The following is a 21,388-nucleotide window of genomic DNA, read 5'->3' as shown; positions in this document are numbered from 1 at the left end:
TGTTAGTGTCAGGTTTTGTGTAGGGAGCTCCAGCTGCGAATGGATAATGTACACACTCTTTATTATTATGGAAACCATAGATGTCTTTTTGAAGTCATTTAACATGAAAAATCATGTGGAGATTGGATGTGTTCCTGATACGTTACAGAAAACTGTTTAATGTCATTCAGCCCATACGTGTGCAAAGTGTTTCATACTGTGGGAACACACATAGAGTCTGGAAATGCTTTAAGGGGTGGGGGCATTTTGCAACCTACTATACTAGAAAAGCCAAGTAAAATAAACCACCGCGGAGATTTGATGATCAGATGAGTAATGCAGAATGTGGTTGTTATTGCTGTGGAGGATCACTTGAGGTGAAATTAATACATTTGTTGATGGAAAACTCATGTTATGACACAATTAATGATTCTGGTTCGATCAAATCCAAAACTTTTCCCTCTCATCAGTCACCTTTAAAGCTCACTGCAAACCCCACAGAGCTGACTACATCTTGCTGGCGCTTGATTGAGCCTTGCTTAGCGTGACACCTCATCCGTGGAGCTGTGAAAACAGCCACCGACGTGCTACACTTGTCCACTCACTTGGTGATGACACTAGTTGAGTCTTGCCATCTACTTCCATGCATAAACACACAGCTCCAGGAGTTTCTCAGTCATTCTCTCTCACTCACTGGCACAGACACACAAAATAAACACAGTTTCACCCCACCATTAGCAGATGTATGTGAAATCAGTTTTAGCCTTTAGGTTGATACTAGCGCAGTTGAAGCCAAACTGACGATATGCGGTGAAAATAAACACAGCAAAAGCTTCACAGTTTTACATTTGTTAAAAGTATTCCACAATCTGCAGTAAAACCCAACTTCAGCAAACACACAAACATGTACATTTTCTCCGAGGAGTTGTAACCCAGAGCTGAAGCACATGGCAGATGGAAAAACCTGAGAAAATACAGAGCAGCAACACTTGATTTACAAGGGCTACATGTAATAAATGAACATGAGTCTTAAAGCTGGAGCTGGTTAGCAGGACAATCTCACAGACTCCAGATAAAGATTTGGCTCCGGGCCCTGGCCAGGTTTTCTGAGTGTAAGGTTTCTGTGCTGTGCAACATTTAACATCGCGTCTAACATCGTTTCCCAGACGCAAACCCACATCCTCAAACGCTGGATGGTCGTCAGTGATAATGAAGAGTTTTATCTGTGGGTTCCATCATTCCTGCGCACTTACTGGTGTTTTTACTAGAAGAGTAGTGGGTGAAACATTTGTTTTTGTAGTGCTGCTCAACTGCTAAATGTCAAGGCAGATGACTAGTTCACTTCCTACAAAACAAGAGCGTCTGTGTCAATCCAGCCTGATCTTATCCAGAGTTCAATTTGTGTTTGTCGATTGTAGATTTTAACATATGAACTAGAGAGAGGGGGGAAAATTAACTGCAGGGAATGTTATTAATATTCAAGTGGCATCTTCTATGAATTGTCTGGGACTTGTGGCATGCTGCGCTGCACGTCTCGGCTCTGGGCAGACTGCAGACACTGAGCATGGCCAGTTTACCGCCATCCGTGCATGGTGGCGAGAGAACATGCCTCCCGTCTTGTTTACGATGAGTCATTCTTCGTAAAGTCCTGTCTTTCTCTGTGGACATGCTCAGTACTTTTCCAGCTCATGAGCACAGCTGGGCCTCTCGCCAGATGTTCTGAATTTAATGAGAGAAATGATCTTGAATCTTTCTTTTTTTTTTTTTTTTTGCACTGCAGAAAATAGGACAGAGAGCACATGAGGGGAAATTGGTAATTAATCAAAACCTCTTTTTTTGTAGTATTTTGAAATGCAAAGTAGAATGTTCCAATAAAACTAAAACTTGTTGGCTGTTATCTTTGTAGGCCTTAAACAACAACGTGTATAAGAATGTATCACCCTACGGCTCCCTGAACAACATCGTGGATGGACTCAACTCCCTGACGGACCACTTCTCAGACCTTTCCCTCTCCTCAGAGCCAAGAAAGCCAAACAAGAGACCACCTCCCAACTATTTGTGCCACCTGTGCTTCAACAAGGGCCACTACATCAAAGATTGTCCTCAGGTGAGATTTGCAACACACACACACACACACATAATTGCGTGATCCAGTTTTAAATTCCCATTACTGCGTCTGACACAGCAGCAAGTATGTGCTTTTGGATTTGATAAAGATGGGTCATTGATGGCTCGGAAAGTTGTGCTTGCCCCAGTCAGTTCCTTTCTCTCTCTCTTCTCTCCCTCTTTCTGTCTGTCTTTCTCTCTCTCTCTCTCTTTTTGGATCTGGACTGACCTACTTGTTAAACAGGCCTGCCTCTGTCTTCCTTAGTCATGTGTGCATGTGTCTATATGTGTACTCGAGTACGACTTAACTGCCAAAGCACTACAGTGCAAACACTATACATTACAGTCGTGATAAATAAACTTGAAGTTGATGTTTTTGGCATTTTCTGGCGACCGAGGAAACTCTTTGCATTTGCACTAGATGGCCACTTTAGCTGTGTTAATACATCTCTAAGCTTTAGGAATAAAGAAATAAGTGTTATAAATATCGCCAGACATCAGTCCACACGTTTCCTTCTCATTCAGCCTGCAGTTTTCCTTGTTTTTGTGAGGCACTATGGTGGATAGACGTTAAGGTCTGGCATTAACATTACAGCACACTAATGTGTGACAGAAAGGGCCTCCAGCTGGTGTCATCACGCTGCAATTTTAACTTGTAGTATAAAAATCAGGCCGTGTCTTATATTGTTGATGGTACAGATCACAGAGTTACAAATATAGTGTGTGTGTGTACACTTGCTAAAGTTATATGCAGCGTATCTTGCAGGAGTTATTTAAGTAGGACTGGACTATGGTACTGCTGTGGTGGATCTGTCAATGTGGTGTTATGTAGCACCTTGTAAAGGCAAACTTCATGCCTGGGACTGTGGCCTGAGAGTGATCTTATTTCATACGAGGAACACAATGGCACTTTCCATCGGAATTGTGGAAACTTTTAACACAGGGTTGTTTTTTTGTTGGACTCGAGGTGCCTCGTAATCTCTCTTCCCACTATGTCTCCTTCTTGCCTCTCCCCTTTGTCTGTTCTCCCTTTCCCCGGGTGAGGTGCAAGAGCCCAACTCCGGCCCAAAGTTTCTTTTGCATGGAATGGTAATGAGGAGCAGATGTGAGATTAAAATGCTTTGACTCGCTTTATGACACATGATGGCTGCTCCCAGGAGGCCTGTAAAAGACCCATGTACTGATGAAATATCTTCTGGACAGGCCCAAACTGCAAAGTGTGGGAATTAGATCATGTATTGACAGGTCTTATGGGAATTTGGGATCCTTGTATATCATACAACATGCAACTTTTGCTTTGGTTCGTCAAATAGCACAGCAGGTTGTGCGTTGATCAAATGATACTGAAACAGGTGTCCATTAAGAAATGCATGACTCAATGAGTTTATTGGTTTTTCCACATGATCCTACTTCTGGAATATGTGGCTTGTACATTTAACTTCAAGGCACTGTTTCAAAATAAGGAAGAAAAAAAGCGAAAATGTTGCTTTATTGAATTTTGACAGTGGAAACTGTAAAATGAATCTTTCTCGAGATTTGAGCAGTGTGTCATGGATGTCGAAATCACCTTTAGCTGTCCTCTGGTTTATATTTCAGCTGTTCGTTAAACTGCCAACAGTAACTGAAAAAGCAGCAAAGTCTCCAAACAGTCTCCACACCTACACAGTTCAACACCGTCCCGGTTATTTAGGTCTCTCCTGGGCTTTTTCCTCCATAAATTCACCTTCCATTTGTGCTACATCATTTACGCTATTTCCCAGTCACCTGTCAGTGCGGGCCTGGCCAGGCCTGGTTCAGCCTTATTGAACCAGATGATGGCAAAAATATCACACGCAACACACAACTTGGAAGTTGCACCAGTTTTTAATGGAAAGACGGTTCGACTTACTCACCTCTTCATATTTCATGGTGTTGATTTGCGCTGTGGATTTTACGGCTGAGCTTAGCAAGGGGCAACATTAATAAAGGGACTGATTAGTGACACTTTTATGGATCCTGGATTCTCAGTCTTTTCTGTTGCTTTTAGATTTCAGAGAATCGGATAGCGAACGTTGGAATAGTTGAGGTTGCCCAAGTGCTAATACAGTCCTTGAAATGTAGGATTTGTTTGCGAGCATGTTAATGCTGGCAACACACGGTGGGAGCTTGTGGCTCTGCTGAGAGAATTATTTTGCAGGGAACCTTTGTAGTTGAGTGAAAGCCACAGGCCTGGCAGCAGCTGCCCAGTGCTCCCTGTCATGGGGACAGAGGTGTTATGTAAACTGGCTTTTATTCGGAAAATGAGGTCGCTCCCCTAGTTATGAGCAGAATGCCTCTCGCTGCCACGCTTTGGCGCCCGTCCAACATGTCTTCCACTTGGACTCATGATTCGGTTTTGTTCAGAGGACTAATCCTCTGGACAGCCGGCCCACCTCTGCTCTGATGGATCAAAATGATGCCTTGAAGGACATCTTCACGCCATGTCTCCCTGCAGGAAGATGAAAGATTTACTCATGGAAAGTGTGTGTTCGTTCTAAATGCGATAATATAAGCCATTTTTAAGATTTTTTTTTTTTTAATTAATATGAATTAATGTTTGTTAGATGCCCAAAATATTTATTTCTGTTGTTTCAACATGGAATTGTGCGTACAACTATGTCTAAAATCATAAGATGACCTTTAAAAGGAGGATTTCAGGGAAGATCTTGAGAAATTCATGATAAATAAATGTGAAATAATGCATTTTTAGTTAAAATTCTCTATGGTGTGGTGAAAATACTAAAGACAGCAGCACATGTCTCTTGTAGTCTAAATATTTATGGTCTGAAAACACCTGTTTCGCTTAATACATATTCTACACTCATCAAAATGTTTTTAGGAAACCATTCATACGTCTCTGTGGTATTTAAAAAAGTGTTCCTCATTTTGTAAAGAACACAAGCTCATTTTCTTCTCACAAAACAAGATTTACACCACGAAAGAGACATTCTTTAAAACGTGAACCAATCTTTTTTTTTATCTTTAATGTATAGAGATATAAGATGTGTTTTTATGAGCTTTATCTGACAGACTAGTGAGGTACTTCCAGCTGTTAGCTAAGCCAACAAATTGCTCCGATTGCGTAGATGTTGGAAAAAGATATCTGTTAATAGCAAACAGATTCACCTGTTTTGTTCTGGTGTGAATCGAATTAAATTCACCGCATATGTATTAAACCTCTGAATACACTTAAATATGGACCATCTTTATGTATCCATCTGCAAAATATAACCCGGGGGCAGATAAAAAAGAACATCACAGTGGCTGTGCTGATCGGAAACACATGGATGGCTCATTGATTCTCATACAGAGGCTTCTTTATCACGCCAGTATAATGGACCCTTCTGTTGAAATTGTTATGCTGTCAGTGAAATGTGTATGTATGTTTTGCAGTGATTTGTGTTTTTAAATGATTCTCTTAGTGTTTTTCAGTCGTGATATCTGATTTTGAAAATGTCCAGCACAGTGTCTCCTGCTTTCTGGTAAATCAGGTCATTGAGGTTAGCGGAGTCCACTGAATGGGTCAGAAGGTGCGAGCGGTGTCACGTCCTCTCATGTGTGCTCCGTCAGTCACTCGCTCGCTTGCAGCCTCACCGGTCTGTTTCCCTGACCATATGCCAGTTACCGCGACGGTCCTCGCACCTCACGCGGTGTTAATTTCAGCGGCAGTCCGTCCTTTGTGACAAATGGTCACCATAATCTCCCATAACAGCGTCGACACGGAGACCTGGGGCGAGCCGTGAAGCGGGGCCCTCTTCGCACCCGGGGCACATCGCACTTCAAGCAACGTGCCACTTGCCAAAATGTGTGTGCTTTTGCCTCCGTCGTGGCGATAAACTTAATGACTCGGCATTACTGCGGCCCACTTTGTCAGAACGAGATCCACTGACCGCTGTGTGTTCTGGTTGACAAAGTGTATTTACTTTCAAATCTCCCAGAGCTTGCGTTTGGCAGAGCCGTGGTCCTTTTCCAAACTGGTTTGTTTGTAATCATGCTAGGATAATTGTGCGATGATGTTTTAACATTTCAGTTTACTGTTGTACTATGGCATGGGTGGTATCGTAGTTATGTGCCAAACACACATAGCAAGTATATATTCTTCCAGTAGCTGCATGTCGCCATCTTTGTGTTTCACTCAGTGACGTATTTTAGCTGTGGGATCACCCACTTTCCCACTGAGCGCCACTCTACTTATGTCTTCATTAAATCATGTGTTGTTATTTTATTCTCTCACAGTGTTACAATAGACAATCTAGTCGTAGTAGATGATCAAAAATTGTTAAGACTGACATCACTTGCCGTTCCCAGAGAATTTGTTTAACCTTGAATGCAGCCTCCCAGCGGAAATCGTACAGTAAAGTTTCATTTTCTTGTGTCGAGCTTTGAGCTCATAATCAGAATAGCTCTGGCTTAAGCTTCTGGCAAAGGATTTGTCAACTCTCGAACTGGAAACATGCTGCTAAATTGACTTAGCTAGCAAGCCTACTTTGATATTCAGTCCACTGTTGATTATTCAATAGTTCGACAGATTATGTGGGCTTTACGTAGCTGGAGACGTTTGCGGTCCCCCGGAGGCTAATGTTCCTGAGAGGGGAAAGAACAGAGATACTGCATCTGTCCTTCAGCTTTTCTAATCTCCGGTTAACCATCTCTTGCCTTTGTGGGACGATATCTTTGGTGAAATCTTGCAGTTATTTATCATTTAGCCTCAAACAGCTGTTTCCTGTCTTCTTGTCTTGATTTCAGTCTTTTCTTGCATCCTGCAGTTTGTTCGTCCCGCCGATAAGCAACCTTTCAGCACCTCGGCCACACTTCAACATCTGTCATGTGAGAATGCTTCACATTTTACCCCCATGATCTCTGAGCCCCGGGGGCAATTTCTGACATGGCTGCGGTCATTTGCTGTGGCAGAGGGGCACTCTGGATGTGTCACTGCCATGCCATTCAGTGCCAGTGAGCGTGCCTGTGTCATGCACACAGACGGGTACAGTTTGAAAGCCCGAGAGGGGCACAAGGGCTCTGAGGCAGCGCAGCAGAGAAAGGGGAGCGAGGGCACTTCCCCTGAAAGGAAATCAAAGTTAAAAGAATGATAAAAGTGTGGTTTCCTGCCAGCTGGTTTGTATTCTGTACAAAAATCCCATTCTTCCTCTCCGTTTTTGCTGAGACAACAATCGCGCCGCTTCCTGTTATGGTTAACTGTGACAGTGAAAACCTCATCTCTGGGAAGCAGCTCGCTGTTGCATTTACAACAGTCAGGTAGGCTTATAGCGGCTCGCGGATTAAATGCTGGCGTACTCTGCGGTGAGGATGGACGCACATCCTGTCATCTGATGAGAACATGCTGGACACAGGCGGAGGGTGTGTTGTTTACCATAACTTAATCCACCCAATTTAAAGTTTCTTATGTAGGACTTTATCATGAAAACCTTTTTTCCAGTTGTGTTCCCGAGGCAGTACTGTAAAGGAAAATAAACAATAATTTGCTTTGAGCACTTGCTCATTACATTGTTTTGTTTCAACAACATGAGAAAAAAATAATTGGTGGTTTTAGAACATTTTTGCACAAAGCCCTGCAAAAATAAAACCCTTCCACACACTATTCTGCCTCCACATCCATCGAGGATCATCACACCCACAGTTAGCCAGATAGTAACAACATTTTGGCTTGTGCAGTTAACACAACTTGCAGTGTCATAAAAGGTCAGTAGCCCTGTTTTGAGGCCTCAGGAACTAGAACAGGATGGTTCGCCTTTCACTGCTGCAGAAGAGAGGAATCGGCGGGTCAGAGGTCAAATTTTCCCAACAGCATGATGTCCTGTTAGCCCACCAGGACCAGAGGGCTCTGCTAGCTCAAATTAAATGCTAATGTTTCAACATGTTTGGATCTCTTTGCACATTTTAACATGCAGAAATTTCTTTTTAGATTTATGTTTAGAAAATATTGCCAGTATTGTTTATTGAGGATGTCTCACAATCAGTAAAACATGACAACAATGGACTACATGGGATGGTTAAACACTGCTGGAGGTCAACATCTCGAATCTGCTGTCTTTTTAAGGCCCCAGAATTGCCCCCAAAAGCATAATAAATTAGCATTTGAATACAAAATAAGATTTAAGTACCTCTTGCTGTTTTCAAAGGCTTTTGCCAAACCACATCACAATGTCATTAACTGAGAATGTGTGATTAATATTGAAAATCATGAACATTTTCAGCCATAAATGAGGCAGTTTAATTCAGATAATTGACACATTGAGATTTGGGGATTTTGTGCATTTTAGGCTAATTTCAGACTGATTAAATGGTCAGAGCAGCTCAGTAAGGGGTTGATATCCAAATACTTTCACAGCTGACAGTGACGGCTAATGCCACCTTAATAAAGTGCTTCACATATTTAGAGGCACTTAATATTCTGTCCACATTGATTCCCACACACTCACGATTGGTAGAGGGTGAGAACGGGTTCATGATGAAGTCCCAGCCTCCAGTATTTGTATATCAGACAACCGACATCGGTTTTTATCTTCGCCGGCGGATTAGCATTCAGTTGAACTGATTGCTCATCATAGCGGCACCGACATCTTGTCACGTGGAAACAAATTCTTCGGTGATATAAGACGAGACTGGAAGAAGGGACAAGCCGACAGACGGACAGATACACTGCGAGGCTGCGAGCGCTGGCACACTGGACTGGATTTGGTGTCAAGAGATCAGGGACTGACACTGCTGGCTTTGTGTCACGCTTGAATGGGCACCTTAGGGAAAGACTGCCGTTCTGAATGGGCACCATTGGGGAAAGCCCTAGCGGTGGGAATGGAGGCTGGTAATTAAGGCAGTCATTGTATGTTTGTAGGATATGCTAGACAGAGAGGTCAGGAAGGCAGGCCCGTATTGTTCCCCCAGCAGGGCCCTCGCTGCATCACAGTGGTGCGTCAGACTCAAGTATGTTTGGAGAGAAGCTTGGACTCCTACAGAGAAAAAAAGAGAATTACAGCAACAAACCACACAGGCGGCTCTATACAGTCTGTTTGTCTATATGTCAGCATGCAGACTATAGGGGCCTCTTCTGTGGTTTTAATTTTGTAGCTGTGCTTTTTTAACTCTCTCTCTTTCTTTGAAAAAGAATCTTGAAGTCCTCTTGCAGACTCCTCTGAAGCCAGATTAAAACACAGTTGTAGTCTTCATGTGAAGTTGTGTGTGCGTGTGTGTGTGTGTGTGTGTGTGTGTGTGTGTGTGTGTGTGTGTGTGTGTGTGTGTGTGTGTGTGTGGACACATTTTTAAATGAATCCGAATCAGATACAATACTGCCTTGAGTTTCATTTTGCACAAGTAGAATCATTGGTTAATTGTAGAAAGTAGCATACAGAGTATAAAGGCTGCATTCATGGCCTGTTTACATCCACATATAAGTCATATAAATATTTATGGATCATGTTTAGTAATAAATACTTCTACTGGAAATGTTAAAAGGTATACTGTACAATGTGTAATACAGAACTTTATCCTAAATTCCCAAACATAAAACTCATATTTGAAGAAATGTTAGTGATTCGATCATGCTGCTGTCTGATAGAAATGATTATTGGCAGGTTGCCACCAATATGCTAAATTCACTACTGCTACCAAAGGAGACTAACTATCCAAAACCATGCATGAGACATTTTACAAATATCCTTTTAATATTTTGAAAGCTTTGTGTTAAGATTTGCACTTTTAATTCAAGTCAAACAATAGCACAGAAGTTAAGTTAAGATGTTGTGGAATGAAACAATGGAAATGGCCCGGAGACGCTGCAGAGGTGGGATTTCTCGAGTGGATTCATCCAAGTTCATCAGGTACTCTGTGAAAAAATGCATCCCAGCTGCCTGAAAATATTGTTGGATAATCAGATATTAGATGACTATGAAACGTTTATAACTTGAATCTTTATCAGGATCAGTCAACAAGTTTGATGGATAGCAACGAGACATTCACAGTCAGATAAATGTAATTTCTTATAGTATAAAGTGAGTACTGAAAGAATAATCTTACCGATTTGTAAATATTTTGGATTGAGGGATCTAAAAAATGCATAAAAGCCTGAATAATTGAATAATATTCTTCTTAGGAAAATGCAACACTGTTTCATTCATTAAGTTGCCAGGATTGATTAAGATCTATACTTGAAATCTTCTCCGACAGGCGAGGATTTCTGTTTGAAATAATATATTGCTTGCTCTAAAAAAGCACCCATTTCATTTAGTAACTTCTTCTGCCTCCCCATTGCTATCTGTCGTGTAGTGTGTGGAGAGGTTTCTGGCAGGGATGAGGGCTGGGGGAGGTGCACCATGGGAATGTTTTTACAGAGTGACCCCTGATCTTCCTTCCAGTCGCAGCGCAGACTCTGAAGGCCTTGTGTCTGTCTCTGCTCTAACACTCACTCTGACAGGTTACCAGAGGCAGAGGCAAAAGTTGAGAGTAAGTCGAGCCTGCCCTGTAAACAGATAAGGCTTATCGGGGATGCTGAGGACTCACCGTATCAGACGTATTTTCTCTTTCAGAGCGTCACGGCAGGCAGCAAACTATTGTCACTGTGCAAAACTGCTTTGATCCACACTTCACCAGGTATATTTCTGCAGAGTTAAACAGAGAAACATCCTTTCGCAGCTTTTAGAAACCATATAGGGCCATAGGTCCGATATAGCATTGACTCAGGGTGACACTGAGATTAGCAACACATGTACCGTGCATCCAGCGGAGGGATTTTCACAAATATGCAGACACACTCCAAATGCATTGCACCACATACACACAGCTACATGCGCTACGTGCAAAATAGACAGAAACACAGTCAGCTGGGAGCCTGAACATCCTGTGGCAGATGATAATGTTATGCACCGCTGTATGCTGCAGTCTGCAACCCAACCTGCTCTTGTCATTCAGCAGACTGGTAACCTAATGCTGCTGTGCAGCTGCACAGCTTGTTGGGCTTAGTGGGACTGTGGCTAAGTCCAAGGCTAGGAGAGGGCAAAGGGGGGAAATTCACACCCACGGTCCCACTTAGCGGTAGCCCTTAACGCCCAGTAAATATGGTAAGTGTAGGAGTATAGTAAACTTATCCTGCGTCTGTGAAATGAGGGAACTTCCATATTGAGTTGGCGTGTTGATAGGAACGAGCTCCTGCGATCAATCGGGACAGATTCCAAAGCCCAGTTGTCCTGGACTTGTGATTTCTATGAATGAAGCGCGACAAGAGAGAAAGAGTCCTGTCAGAATCATCAGTTTAAGGACAAGAGTTTCACTGGTATGAACCGAAAACGCCCACATGCTCCGCTCTCATGGTGCCTATCAGTCATATAAGACCCTGACACTGAGATCCGTGGCCGATTAGTGAAGCCAGGTTGTGGAAATCTAGGAATCTGGGAATAGGGTTTTGGCGAAGAGCGTGCTGGCATGGTGATGTGCCTGCGCAGCTGTGTTTGACACGGATGACGTGGGTCTGTTACCGAGGAAAAAAATCCTACACACACTCACATGCACAAGCAATGTGTAGACATGAGGAACTGTGGGATTTAATGGTTTGTCGGGGCAACAGTAAAAGAATAAAATCCTCTCTTTTGTTTGGCTGTGTAAAAAAAACTCAACAGAAGTGTATTAATTACCACAGGGTTGAAATCAGCTGCTAGTAACGCATGAAGAAAGACCTTCGCTTTCAGCCTATCGAAACAAGCAGAAACTTGGGGACAAAACTTCATTTGGAAGCAGTAACGTCATTAAAGACGACTTAGCCGAGATTCTTTGTAATCTGCATCAACAGATCAGCATAATGTAACGTCAACTTTCCAATTATGCGTCTCTGCGAAGCAGCCAAAAGCTGCGTCACTGCAGGACAAAGTTATTGAGTCCTCTGCTGAGTTAAGCCACCGACTGACTTTCTGTGAGCGAAAGTGAAACATGCAGATGTCAGCGGGTCGGTAAATTGAATTTAACTGAAGAAAATGGTTCTTCCCTGAGGTTCCTTTGGGCTTTGTGCTTTATTTCTCCCATTTGTGTTTATTTTTGCATCTCCAACCCTGTTTGTATCTGTGTGGGTTTTTCTTTTTCTTTTGGTACAAGTACAAATTGAACTGTAACCACAACATTTTTTTTTTCTTTTTTATCTGTACTGTTCTTGTAAAACAGCTTGAGGAGTTCCTCAGAGTGGATTGATCACATTTGAAAACACAAAATACCTTTTCTGATACTTTCTGGCAAAGCCCTTTGGCTTAACATCCATGACTGATAGCTGTGGGATGTTTTATCTTTGGTGAAGCTGTCTTGATTTACCTTTTCCCTGTGTGATATCTCAGCATGTCAAAAAACAGACTAAACACAAGTGATGTGCCCAGAGCTGCTATGAGGCTTCACTTCAATCTGAGAAAAAGTTACATCTAAATAGTCATCCTCTTTTAGGATCGTTAAAGGGGAGAATTTTCCGAGCGTGCTGTAACACAGTATCAGTCTCTTCCAGTAGAAGCACACCAATGCGGGACGAAGACACACACACACACACACACACACTGTGTGCACTTTGCCAAAAGCAGAGGCCTTTTCCTTGAATGAACTATTTTGGCATCTCCATGTGCCTGGAAACAGATTTGTGGTTATACTTTTACGCATTTCGAGAGTTTGTCCCTTTTAAATCCTCTTGTCTGTATCACAATAAGATATTAACCTAATTCATGTGAAAGTGTGATGCCAGGTTAAACCGTGATTTCCATAAGAGGGGGGGGAGTGTGTTTCACAGTTCACTTTAAATACATTCAGATGTATTTCTGATTTATGTTGCTCTGTTTCAGGTTCATGCCGGTTTGTGATCCCTTTAGGAAATGTTGCCTGTTAAGATTGCAGCCTGCAAATAGCTGTGGATTTGATTATAGACCAAGATTGTTTTGGTCTCTTGCCGCATGCCACATTTTGAACTCGGTCTCGGCCTGCGCCGCTCGCTGCTGCTGCTGCTGCTGCTGCTTTCCTCACACACGACACCTGAGAGCCAGCAACTCCGGCAAAACTCTTTATGACAACACAAAAACCCTCGAAGGCGGATTTAGACCGGGGGACAAGTGGGATGTGCTATTGTGAGTGAACTGCTTTTTATAGTGTAATGATTGGCCAAGTGCACAGGAATAGCTAAAACGAAGAGCTTCTAGAATATGAGACCTTTTTAAGAATAGCGCCCTGACCCACATGGCTGCAGAGCAGATCCAGACAAGTGCGAGAGGCTGACGACTGCGATCGTGATGAGAAGTTATATCGAGGGGGCTCACATAACGTTTGCAGACTCAGAATAGAAAATATAATGTTATCTTTGTCAGCTGGTTTAATATATCAACACTTAACATTATTTGCGTATTGCAGGTACAGAGTTTATAATGTGAAATTTGCAGAGTTTTTGTAAGTAGCACTATGGAGTCTGTGCCTGTCAGTACTTGCCCAATGAATGAAGCGAGCGAGAGGCTAGCTTTACATTTATACAGATTTAGTATCTGACTTGAGTTTTTTTCTCTCAGCTCAGCCCTGAAATACAAAAAGCATAGGTGATTTTACAGCAAGAAGAGATTTTTTTTTTATTAGATCTAATCCAAACTAGGGAAACACAAAATACTAATATTTAGTGTTTTCAGTTTTTCATACTTACATTCACACTTTGACTTTTGAAGTTCAGCATTATAGGGCTGATTTCAGCCTAAATTGGTGAAAAAGATGATCATAGTCGATATCCATGAGCCATAAAAGTGGGAAAAAATGTGGAAGATGTAACTAGTTGTTACTATTTGCTAAGGATACTCAACCCTCATGGAAATGTGCACACTGGGCCTTTGGGGTCTGCGACGTGCAGAACAAACAATCACAATGGTTTAAATGAGCCAGAAAATACTCGACATAACAGATTCACAGCAGCAACACATAACCATTTTAATTCAACCCCAAAAACAAATCTATTATATGTAAGAATAACACACTCTGTAACAACGTGTGGACTTCTGCCATCTCCGACACTTTCGCTGTATTAAATATCCCCTCTGAAATAACTCGCACCGGGGTTGATCATGGAGGTGAAAAAAAAAATACTGGAGCTGCCTTTTATGATATACATTGTTATTGTTGCATAACTGAATAATTATCTTCATCTGGAGTTTAATTTACGACTGGTGAAATTTCATCAGAAGTGACTGAGGTGTTCCACTGCGTGTCTGTTGTGGAATTTGTGTCTGCAGGATAATTGCGCTTGTCGTGTGACTGTGTGTGTGTGTGTGATTGAAGTTATGTGCCGTACATGATTTGTAATGCTGCGGTTTCTATTTAGAGACAACTGCACATGATAAGAGAGCTTATCTCAGCGGTTGTAGATGTGGAGCTGTGAAGTAATGAAAGCTGTGTGTTGTGATGTGGCGTACACACACGAGGATCGAGTGTTTTCTGGTCGTGCGGTTCAGAGTTTGAGAAGCCTTTTGTAAATTTGAGCTGTACTGAAAATGACCGGACCGTATGATTAATAGACGGTTACCGAAATGCTACAATGAGAAGTTGAAGAAATATTTCCTTGTCGTGTCGAAGTGAAGAATCGGGTAAGATTGACGCTTTGATCTTTCTTGATGTTTCACAGAGGAGAACCGGTTCTCAGGTTTAAACCACATCCAGGTTTCTGCCTCTGCCCCTTCTTCTTGTTGCAGTCATCGGACCGCTAACCGAAACCACATTAAAGCAATTAGAAGCCTTATCAGAAATACTACGGTTAATGAGCAAACCAAACAAAAACTCCAAAAGACTCAAAGCTAACATTGTGGACTGAACCCCCATCCGCCGTATCTGAAAATCTATCTCTTTCTGAACCGGGGCCAAGCCAAACACAGATCCCGAGATGAGGACACAAGAGCAGACGCAGATACGCTGACGCACGCGCTCACATGCATGTGGAAATGCAATACAAACAGGTTCGGGGCTGGCTCGGTGTTCTTGCGCTGCTCTCTGAGTGATGTCCTGGGGGATGCGGAGAAGCAGAGCGGGGCCCGGGCTCCTCCGCTGCTCCTTTGTTTACACTGATGGTTTCCAGATGCTTTCGAGTGATCGGAGCGCTACGGAACGCTGGGGAGCAGCCCAGCAGTTTAGGGCCCGTGCCAGCGAGCCTGGATTAAAGCAGCCCTATCTGGGATCCTTGAAAAACAGGCTTTGTAATAACTTTGCAATTGTTTCCAAAGGCTGAGGGGAGTTCAGTGAAATTAATATGAATTATTTTTTTATTGTGTGTTCTGTAAATTCAACTACCACACGCTCCGTTTTCATTTATTAGGGCGACACATCGCATGTGCAATGACGTCTTTGTTCATTAAGTGTAATTATTAGTCAGAAATTATAGATGTGTAATAATTCATCTGAAAATAATTAACATATTTCTTTTCTCTCAGTAACTCCACTCTGTGTTTCTTGTAATGGGCTCCAGCCAAGCCTTTCTTCTTGAACTGATTGCAAAGTGAGATTTTGCGCCCTGTAATTTCACTCAAGTTGTTTTTCCTGCGACGGCCTGAGCACGTTGTCTCCTCCTCGCAATCCCCCAGTCCAGGCCAGATTGTTTTTTTTTTTTTTTTTTTTTTTTTTTTTCTAAATAGAGGTGCATTGTGCTTGAGCGAGGGCAAATTTATCACTTGGGCAGCACACCTGTTCCTCTCGTCACTTTCAGCCTCGGCCACTTTTCCTTACAGGCATTATAAAGGGACAGCTGCACCAGCAAAGGAGAGAGGCAGAAAGAGGGAAGGAGAGGTGCGAGAGAGAGAGATGCCCAGAAAACAGTGGCTGTATTTAGAGCTCGTAGTGCATGGTGGGATTGATAAATAGTCCCCATAATGCACCTGGCTGAGGTTCTGGCATGAAGCTGCGGTTGTTTAGTCCAGCAGCGGAAACAGGCGGTTAAAAAAAATGCTTGTTCTGTGTGCGGCGGGACACAGCTGAGGTGGTGACAGTGTCATTCTTGTGAGAGACTTGAAGCAGCGGCCATCTGCACGCTCGCACTTGGCCCTCGATCCTGACTACCAAGCCGATCCTCAGATCTTTATCCTTTAGCCGCCGTGATGTTGCAGAGTACTGGTAAAAAAAAAAGAAAGAAAGAAAGAAAACTGCTAAGAAACATTAAAAATAGAGAAATCTTCCTGAGGGAAGGAGGTCTGACTGTGTTTTTTTGTATATTTTTTTTAGTAATATCACATGGACAGGAATACCGCAGAAAACAATTATGTGTGTGAGAAAAACGATTTTCTTTTTAAGTGTGTTTTTCATGTTACACATCTGAATTGCCTTTATGTGGTCATCCCACATCAAACCAAGCCCGAGGAATTGTTTTGCAAGATTATTTCCATTTCATGTCCTTCTGGTGTGGTTTGACAAAGAATCCCATCCTCTTCCTCCCCACAGTTTGTTTCTTCTTTTTTTGCAAACGAAAGGCTCATATTGACTCAGTGACCTGTCTGAGTGTCAGGGATCAAGTAACTTAATGATGTGTTGATGACGGGTTTACATAATCCTAAACAATCCCACATTCCCATCAACTCACGGTGGAGTTATCATTCATTTCAGCATCCATGTAAAAAAAAAAAAAAAAATCATTGTTCATCATCAGACATAATTCATGGTGCCTTCATGAGTAATGAGGAAGAGAGAGGAGGCTGCACTTGAACAAATCATCTTCTCTGACCCCTGCACGATTTCCCACGCTCCCAGTGGGGGAATCTGAGCTTGTTTTTGACAATGCTCTCAGTAAATACTACTTTATCATATAAAGTGACAATGGAGTTATTAGCCTGGTTTTCAAAGTCTTACAGCAACAGTTTCGAATGAATTAAAGAGCTCAAATGATACAGACTTTTCCACATAATTTCATCTGGTTTTTAGCTTGTAAAGATAATAATATTCTGCAGTTTTTTGAGGATTTTGTGGGGGCAGTGTGTGTGCCGTCATGTGAATGCCTCCTGCTCGGAAGTGGGGCTTTCTCTTTCTGTAAACTCTAAATTTCCCATCATGCATGAATCAGCTAGTACATTCTAACATGAAAACAAGACATTGTAAATGTCATCAACATCTCTCCTAAGCAACAGCACGCAACAAGACACTTGTGCAGCACAGCTTCTGGAAAACATCCCCATACCAGACTCTAAACAAGCGCAGCACATCTCCACACACACACATTAGTCTGCTCTGACCCTTGTTGAGTCCAGATATTATAGAGGGGCTGTTATTTGTGATAGTTTAACAGGGAAGCCACAATCAAGGCACTCAGCATAAAGGACTAAATGATCCACTTGTCATGCAGAGTTACGCCCATATGGATGATCCGTCATAGAAGCTGACCACATACACAGTCCTCTCAGTTCGCTGGCACGCCGACAAGACAAAAGCTTCAAATTCAGACTGCATTTACAAATATTTCCAAAATAAGTGGACCGAGACTGGCTGCTGCAGTCGCGTTCACTCCCATGTTGTCAGCAGCTTCTCTCAAACACATTCAATAATGTGTCATTGAATTAATCATTGAGTCATGAAGAACATGAGTTTTTTTTTTTTACTTTTAGATTTTTCTTTAATCACATGAAGTTTTTTGAAGTGATTTTTAACATCATTCATATCCTCCTGCTTTAATTCACACCAGAAAAGTAATGACACGCAATTGCGAACGACCATTTTCCAAAGCCCCGCAGTTGTTTTTACCCTCAAGATCTCTTCTTTTCTTATAGAGGTGAACAAACCACTGAATTTCATGTTACACTGCAAATAAGTACAAGCATCACTGTCAGTGCTGTCTCCTCCAATGCGGACGGACTGTGGGTTAAATCAACTGTAGGTTAATGTCTCCTCTAATATGCTGGGAAAGCATGAAATCCAATATCCACAACCTTGAAAGGAGCGATCTCTGCAGTGATTCGTCTTAAGTTTAGCTTGGAAAGGACATCTAGTATTATACCAAGGCTAGCCGATTCTGTTTCTGGAGACAGAGGATTAAAGTATTTGAGAGACTAAAGTCTAGTGTCTGTCCGCTGGTCATTACTCTTAGCCTGGAATGTAAGATTAACATGAATGTAATATCACCTTAAGGCCTCAGACAGTAGTCTGAACCACATTTTTTTCCAGTGGTCAGTATTGGACTCCTTTTTTTTAACCACAATTTCAGCACACATTTGTGGAGAAATAATATTCACACTGTGATTTTATTCTGAGATACCTTGGGTGTGTAGCTTTCAATCAATGTCACAGTATTACCTGCTTTGCCATGAAATCCTCCAGTGGGTGTTGTCTAGACTGGGGTCGCAAAAAATTCGGCGATCTACTTTGCAAATGGGTACATGCCTTAAATTCCTACGAGTGCTGAGTTTGTGCAACATATGCTGCTTTAAAATTAACCCACCAGAGAAAGCATTCCTCCACATGATAATGAGTCCACTGTAGTTGTGGCCAGACTCATAGCGGTTTGTTAACGCTGTTTTATCCCCCCCCATCTCTCTCTCCCTCTGTCACTGAAATGTAAGGCCTAATTGAAAGCAGAGCAGCAATTTTACGACGGCTCTCAGTGTTTCTCGTGTTCTGCCCCTATGGAGGCCATCTGCTTTGGATTTAGATTTCCTCCTCCTCCTCCTCCTCCTCCTCTCTGTTTCTCCTTCCTTCTCTCTTCCCTCTCGAGATGGACTGATTGTTGCAGGGTCACTCCACAGTTGCCCGAGCTGGCCGGCCTTGTGGTATTTGCCCATTTTCCCTTTTCTCTTTGTGTGTGAAGCAGGAGCTCCGTTCTAGACCCGGCAGGATTTAAGATCCCCATTCTTAAAGGGTCATCCAGAAGCAGGAGGCTCTTCCTCAGTCAGCACTGAAGTTAATTCCCTCTGTCTTAATATTTGGTTCACATTTTTGTCTCTTCTTATGTTTTTAAGCCTGTGCTCTCATCAATCCTACGCTATGAGCCAAGCAGTGATGTGTGTTGCTGTAGTAGGATAAATTACTGAGTAGGAGTAATGCAGGAAACTGCGCTGAGACTTTCCAGTTGGTTAAGAGAGAATTTAAAAAAATTGTGTCTGTGTGTGTTTTATCCATGTCTGGGGGACAAAAGGGTAGAAGATGTCAGTGTTGTGTGTGTGTGTGTGTGTGGCCACAATTTAGTTCCACTTTGAAGAATGTGCATATCACGTGTGTGTGTGTGTGTGTGTGTGCTTCATTTGCCACTTGACTTGACCCGATGTGCGCGTGTGCATTTGTGTGTGATATGATGGTTCCACGCTGTGATCTGGACCACGGGAGGAAGTGCTGAACAAGATGCGGTTGTGGAGCTACTCCGTCTTTACTGAGGACACTGTCCTCTGCAGACAAACTGACCCTTATCTCGACACGCCGGGCTCCAGCCTTGGGGACTTAAACAAACATTGTGCAAACCGGCACTGTCAAAGTAATATGACAAACACCACTTGTCGCCTCCTAGCACACACAGTATCAACTGATTTGCCATTTCAGAGCTCCGCTTCCACTTGAAGGACACCTAAAATGCTCTAAATTGCTCAAATATATCCATTTAGCTTTCACTCCGGCACTGGCTTGAGTGACTTTATTTGCAGAGCGGAAAGGAAAACAAAACACATCCTCCTGTGCAGGCTCATCTCCAGAGCGTTTCGTGGTATGGCGAGGCTCTTCCATTAACTTGGTCATTCTCCTGTGTGTATTGTGAACAGTTTGTCAACGTTGCCTCAGTGGTTATTTTCCTGGAAATCAACCCCAACTAAAACATTTGTTCAGTCATTCTAGTGTTTACAGCTCAGAGTTTTTATCTCTAATCCACTGGACCAGTGTAAATGGAAGAGCGGCCCATGTATGTATGTATATTGAGAAACCCAAAGCTTCCTTCATTATTCTGCGGCCTCACTGTTGTTTTTCCCAGCCTGCCTCTGCTGGCAGCAGTGGCACAGCAGCCCAGATGTTATTGTGACATTTGTTCCCACGTGTTTGGGTGTCCATTGGAATGTGCAATACCAGCTGTGCCTGTAAAGTTCATGACTTCAGACCGAAACTCGCCCTTCATCCCAGACCTCCATGAGAGGCAGCGTGTTGAAATGGCCCGATGACAACTGACCACAATGTGAGTGTAAGACGAAGATTTATGGCTCCAAACGTCCAAATAAGCACCGGAGTACATGTCAGTTGTGCAAAACAAAAGTGCATATTTAATTCTGCAGCATAACAGCTGAAAACTGTTGACTTCTCTGTTGCTTTCTGAGAGCAGTGCTGGTTGGAATCAATGGTCCTGGATCTTTACGTCCTTTTCTCTTAATCTTCCACCAATAGAATTTGTAGAATGTTTGTGTCGAAATGTCACAAGTTCGAAAATTTTGCACAGTTTCTGCTTCAGTTTACTTTTGGACATTTGGAGATACTCCAAACAATAATATCCCTGCTGTATTAATTTGTTGCTGCTCAAAAACAAAAGCTAAATGAGGGATCATTAATTAAATGGCTCAAATGTATTGATATTATGAGTCTAACTCAGTCAGCTAAATGTTCCAGCAGTGTATGGGGCTATCTGTTTGAGCACCGAGCTGCAGCGGGATCATGATGTGCAGCCAGAGGCCGAGGCCAGACCCCGAAACAGCTTGGAGCAAGAGAGGAATGGTCATGAGGAGGATGAATGCTGGTTGTGTCCTGCTGAGTCCTGGCTGCAGCGTCTGGGAGAGATTCTCTTACATTCAAACAAACAGCCGCAATCGGAAATTATTACTGACAAATTTTGAAAAAGAGTAACAAGGGTTCAGGTGAGTTTTACATCATGTGCTCTGATCATAGTTCATTTTTAAATATCTAAATAGTCACATTTAAGTCAAATCACATGAAATCCGCTTCTAAAACTCTCTCAGTGTACAGGCAGTGGAGAAATGATATCCCAAACTTTCCAGATTTTGACAGGGACTCTGTGTGGGCTTGCATTTCATTGGCTTCCCGCAATCGAGACCACCAACAAATTCATTTGAAATATGTGCACAGAAGTGAACTTACTCCCCGGAGAATGCATCCCATGAAAATTAAAACTAATCCGCTGTGTTCTCCAAACGCCTTGCACATGTTTTGGGAGTGCCCACCTGTGGCAAAAACTTTTGGAGGGAAGCAGCCTGTGTCTCTGATATTAAATAACCTTTCTCGATTAGAAAATTGCAGTCTTGAGAAAAGAATCATTGCAGGTTTAAAAAAGTGATTACAACGTGCTGGAAGCAACCCGGTAAACTGTTACTCACCAGTGTTTTATTTCTCGATG

The 21,388-nt window shown here is 42.6% G+C and overlaps 1 protein-coding gene across 2 annotated transcripts in view; it reads left to right on the top strand.

The window, feature by feature from the left end:
- The window catches only part of zcchc24 (zinc finger, CCHC domain containing 24), a 32,136-nt gene that overhangs the window by 1,562 nt on the left and 9,186 nt on the right, over positions 1-21,388 (top strand). For both annotated transcript variants that reach the window (XM_030107480.1, XM_030107482.1), the window contains exon 2: positions 1,886-2,086. In XM_030107480.1, coding sequence (XP_029963340.1) covers positions 1,886-2,086 — 201 coding nt within the window. The remainder of the gene's footprint in view (positions 1-1,885; positions 2,087-21,388) is intronic.

Source organism: Salarias fasciatus, chromosome 13, assembly GCF_902148845.1.
Source record: "Salarias fasciatus chromosome 13, fSalaFa1.1, whole genome shotgun sequence".
NCBI classification, from domain to species: domain Eukaryota; kingdom Metazoa; phylum Chordata; class Actinopteri; order Blenniiformes; family Blenniidae; genus Salarias; species Salarias fasciatus.
The sequence above is the reverse complement of the archived record's forward strand: the minus strand, read 5'-3'. Positions and strand labels throughout refer to the sequence as shown.